This window comes from Aptenodytes forsteri, unplaced genomic scaffold (genome assembly GCF_000699145.1).
Source record: "Aptenodytes forsteri isolate BGI_AS27 unplaced genomic scaffold, ASM69914v1 Scaffold193, whole genome shotgun sequence".
NCBI lineage: Eukaryota > Metazoa > Chordata > Aves > Sphenisciformes > Spheniscidae > Aptenodytes > Aptenodytes forsteri.
Genome location: NW_008795405.1, coordinates 11,571,321 through 11,576,485, shown reverse-complemented (window position 1 = coordinate 11,576,485; position 5,165 = coordinate 11,571,321). Strand labels below are relative to the sequence as shown.

The 5,165-nt window shown below is 36.7% G+C and overlaps 1 protein-coding gene across 1 annotated transcript in view; it reads right to left on the bottom strand.

The window, feature by feature from the left end:
* PPP4R4 (protein phosphatase 4 regulatory subunit 4) overlaps positions 1-5,165 on the bottom strand; it is a 75,418-nt gene that overhangs the window by 9,915 nt on the left and 60,338 nt on the right. The window contains exons 17-19 of the mRNA XM_009280799.1: positions 3,777-3,921; positions 2,833-2,874; positions 233-308 (exon numbers count right to left, since the gene is read on the bottom strand). Of these exons, the coding sequence (XP_009279074.1) occupies positions 233-308; positions 2,833-2,874; positions 3,777-3,921 (263 nt within the window). The remainder of the gene's footprint in view (positions 1-232; positions 309-2,832; positions 2,875-3,776; positions 3,922-5,165) is intronic.

Genomic DNA, 5,165 nt, shown 5'->3' with positions numbered 1-5,165 from the left:
GATCCCACTATGTCATTGATGAAGATATTAAACAGTACCGATCCCAATATGGATGGACCCCTGCGGGACGCCACTCATCACCAGTCTCCATCTGGACATTGAGCCGTTGACCACTACCCTCTGGATGCAACCATCTAACCAATTCCTCACCCACCGGACAGTCCACTCATCTTCACCTTTGTAGAAGAGTATTGCATGCACAAACAATATGTACACAAATAAACAAACTTACGCTTCTTTTCAAACATTTTGTCATTAACATTTGTAGATCTTCCTTCATTTTGCTGCTTCTCTTTTTCTAATTGTTCCTAAAAAACCGAATAATTTTCTTAGGTATTACTCAGAAAAAAATAAATAAATTGTGTTTCAATTAGGGATTGCTTCCAAATCACCAAAATAACAGTCAATTTCTACTCCCTCCTGCTACTAGTACAACTCCTAGTGAATATCCAGAGAACTAATTAAATAGTACAGAATGAAATCAAGTGACATATTCTATATAAAAATCACACCAAAAAATGTTGACTTTAATTATGAAGGAACCTCAGAGTTGAAGTTTGCATTGATAACTTAGTATTAAAATTATGCCTGGCCTTTTTTTTTTTAGTTAAAAAGATACAGAAATTGGCATTTGACAATGTAAAATTTTTGTGCTACACAGATGGTTTGATAATAGAGCTGGCAATATTATTAATTCAAACATACAATTCAATGAAAATGTTTTTTGCAAATGGTAAGGTGTGTCACATATGCTCAAACTTTTTAAAGGTCTAAAATTAACATCTACAGTTGATAATCCTTTATGCAAAGCAAAACCAAGTATTACAATTCTTCAAGTTTAAGGAATTTATTTGCCTTTCTGTAATATTAGCTAGCCTTAGAATACCTTTTGAGAGCACATCCACAGACAGAAGACAGTGTTAACACAGCTATATCAATAATTAAAAAAGCCAATACTTGCTTCAGGATTCTTGGTGAATAGATAACACTCCAACTTCAAAAAGCTATACAATATTAGCTTATTTTCTGTACTATGTTCATAATAAAAAGTGCCAAGAGAACCGTAATTGTTCTACTCTATTTTTTCATTTCATTCTAATTACTACCCAAGTTAAAAAAAAAAAGAAAAAAAGAGGTAATTAATTCAGGTCAAGGTTGCTGGAATATAGTTTCTACTAAGTCAATTACTAAAATTAAGGAAACTTATTAACATATTCAGTATTAAAAGCTGTAGCTGTCAGATACATTTAACTGGGTTCAGTGGCTCCTCATCTATTTGGGACTGCAACATGTCACAATTCACTGTGTACATCTCCAGTTCCTCAAGAGCATGCCTCTCACAGACAATGCTTAATGATACCTTTGTGATACAGAAGGTATGCTCATATCAATGGGATATATCATAAAAATACAGATGCTCTTCTAAAGTTTAGCTGTAGAAACAGCTAATGTCAAAATTAATGTTATCATACAATAGACGGTAACACAGAGTGCACCAGAGGATGTTTTACCACAGCCCCAAATGCTTTCACTATAAAAACACTAATTGTATCTACCTAAAAACTGCTAAAACTAAGTTCAAGTCTTTGAATATGTGTATGCAGGTCCTAAGAACGAAGTTTGAACCTTTGGCTCGAGCTAATGGGAGGTGGCAGGAAGTACATGAGACAGGTATCATGAACTGAGAAAATCAACTGCTCAAGAGAAGGCCTGCAGTACCTATTGATATCAAAGTGGGCCACAAACATAGCCCTCTGTAGCAATCCCAAAGAAGAAAAAGTGACATTTTTTCAACAGTCTTGAACCTGTTCTGGTTCTCTACAGAGGAGTTCAATTCCTACAAGTCAGAGGAACTGTGCTAATGAAATTCGGCCTCTATGAAATCCTATCAGCTTCTTAGCTTCTCCCACCTCAGGCTGGAGAGGAGGCAGCAGAACGGAGGACTGCAGTAATCTAATCCAGGCTTTGTGAAGATGTAGTAGGCTATGTGGTGAAGCACCTGCTGCAGCTTTTGCTTACAGCCATGACTGAAGACAAATAGTTTTATAAGTTGGAAAAGTGTTCTGCAGACTTCTCTTCCAAATCCTAAGTAACTTGTAGCTCTTTTTGCTCTATACAACCTGCACTGAGTCTCCCTCCTGCCAGGCTGCAGATGCGAATGGCCTTTCTTTCTTCCTTTTTTTCTGGCTAACAGGAAAGCTCGTAACACACAGAGCCTCTTTCGGCTTCCTTGGCACAAAAGCAGTTACGACATTAATTTCTTTGCCTATGGAAGCTGTATGTGAATTCTGAGGTGTTTCACTATTCAATTTATTATGTTATACATGCCTGACAAATTGCTAAGCTCCCTCAAAAAGATTTCATAAAGGTGTACTGAAGGGCTTGGGATTTTAGAACTAGAGAGGCATCAAGCTTGAGTATTTTTCAAGAAATTTCAGTTTGCCTTTCTAATTGATAGAGCAAAATTTAGGCAGTAAAGAAAAGGAAGTTATATGTTACTTTGAAGGACTTAACCCTATTGAAAAGTGTAAAATGAAACCACACACAGAGATTATGAACCTATCAGGTCTCTCCATAATATGCACTTCCCCTACATTAAAATTATTGCCTCATTAATATTTAGCTGCAAACTATTAAAAAAAGGACAGATTATACTGATGAAATATACCATTTCCAAAAGGAGTTGTTCTTTCTCTTTTTCTTGATCCAATAAATCATTTTCATAAAATCTTTTCTGAAACTTCAAAATAAAATCAATAAAAATAAAAAAATCACTACATGAAAATGGGAATTAAAAGTACTCGGTAAGTATTTAAGTTAGTAAGTACTTACAGCGTCTACAGAGATCTCCATTCTGTCCAATTCTAACACTGTCTACAAAGAAAATCAAAACATTATTTATCCTTACTCAACAGCATGCCACACTTTTAACTAAAAAACTGTCCAGATAAGCAGCTTAGAATAATGGTATTCAAAATTAAACATGCCTTTTCTTCCTAAACATTTGAAGCCTATGCTTGTATTTTTGTGCTACAAATGCAGTTAAAAACTGTCAGAGTATTCTCAGAGCCCTGCTGAGACTCACAATGAAGGACTAATCTATATGGAACTCAAAATACAGTCAAGGAAAGCATAGAAGCATGCATAGCTGGAGCATGGACCTAGGAACCAAGACTGAAAAAACAACTCAGGAATCTGTGAATAAGGCAGGATGCTCCAGGCAGGTGTTCATCCAATCTCTCCTGCAGACTGGCTCTATAAGAAGCCATCTACTTTAGCTACTTCATTTCATGGCTTCTTTGAGACTAAGCATGGGCATCCCTTAAAGATGTACTTTTTCGTGAATATTCACATTAGAAAGACATTTGTAACATTTCAAAATCCTGCAAATCGTTTGTCTGTACATTGTAAAATAAACAGATTAACAAGATACCTCTATCTCAAAGACTTGATCATTTTTACTAGGGTCAACCTTTAATCCTATCTTTAGTCATCTGCTATTTTTTCACAAATGGTCATCAAGCCAAAATCCTGGATCCTAGTCACTAGAAAATAACTGCAATATAAGTAACCAAGGAAACACCAACTCTCTTAAATTTGACAGAATGCACTATACTACATCTTCTCTTAATTGTTCAAAATTACATAATAGACAACAGAATTCTTTAGTCTCCTGTTCTTACATTAAGAGAATCAACAGAAAGCATAACTTTAATCATCTTAACTTTTAATGACAACCCTAAGACAAAATGCTGCTGGAAAAGAAAAATGCTTACTCTTTTTACAATAGTCAGGACATCTTTGTCTTTCTCTTGACACAAAAGTTTCCTTATACATAATTCCAACTGTTGAAGTAAATGTTTATCAGTGGGAATCTTCAGAGTAGATTTTACTTTTGGCAACAAATAGCATAGCTTCATTCTACAAAAAAAAGTAAACATTCACCTTTTGATGGAGATGTTTAATAAACATTATTAGTTTGTTTATTGAATGCTAGCATTTGACATAAAATAATCAGGTTAGTAGGTTTTATTCTTCAGAAATGACTGTTGCTTATTTGTTGTTTCCAGACATACTGTAACATTTTCAAGAACTTCTCCATAGATCAGGACTACAGTCCTGTATCTGAAAGTTAATAAAGATTTCTTTGGTTTTGTTTTTTTTTTTAACCTAGAAAGATAAGCAGACCTCTAGATTTTCAAAGTGATCTACGCACTTAACTATCAGGTACCTAAATACCCTGGAAATCTGGTCCATCAGTACAAAGGAGCCTAAGTCACACCAAAAATCACGTAACTGCAGTTCCATACAATTACAAAGATGAAGGTGTATCAGACAGACTAAAAGGATTTAACTATTTACTGGCTCCTTCTTCCCCTTACCCTATCTCCCTGCTTCTGTCTGGAGGCTCCCCCTGCTTGTGCTGTCTCTGCTACTGGCTGGACCTTTCATCAGCTCAGTCAGCCCAACCCTCAACTGACTAACATAGCAGAAAACCAACTTACTTGAGAGGGGGAGGGCAGAAAAAAGTGGACAGTTTTCTGATGGCTTAGTGAGTTTAATCAGTCTAACCAAAGGTCCAATAAGCACTCCTCAAGGCAATGGAAGGGGTGGACAGTGTGGTTAGGAATCAGGATGAAAGAAAAGTAGTAACAGGCTATGATGCTTTCAGAAGCTGTGAGCTGCTCTATTGACTGAGAATGCAGTTTTAAATGCAGTAAATTGAGGGAGAAAAATTATTCATATAAAATAACCGAGAAACTTCAAACTTAATACCTTTCTGCTCTGACACTGTGGATATATTTTTGTTACTAGAGTGCCCCTGTGAAGCTCAACTTTGCCTGCTTTCAAACTGAACAGCATAAAGTACTTAGGTGCACTTAACCGTGTCTTTTCTGTACTAGGGATTGAAATTGTTCTCGGGGTAACCAGCCCCCTGAGCTGGAAGATAGGGACAGGGAGCAGAATGAAGCCCCCATAATCCAAGGGAAATGATTAGCGACCTGCTACACCACTTAGAGACACACAAGTCTATGGGGCCAGATGGGATCCACCCAAGGGTACTGAGGGAGCTAGTAGAAGTGCTCACCAAGCCACTTTCCATCATTTATCAGCAGTCCTGGCTAACCGGGGAGGTCCCAGTTGACTGGAGGTTAGCAAATGTG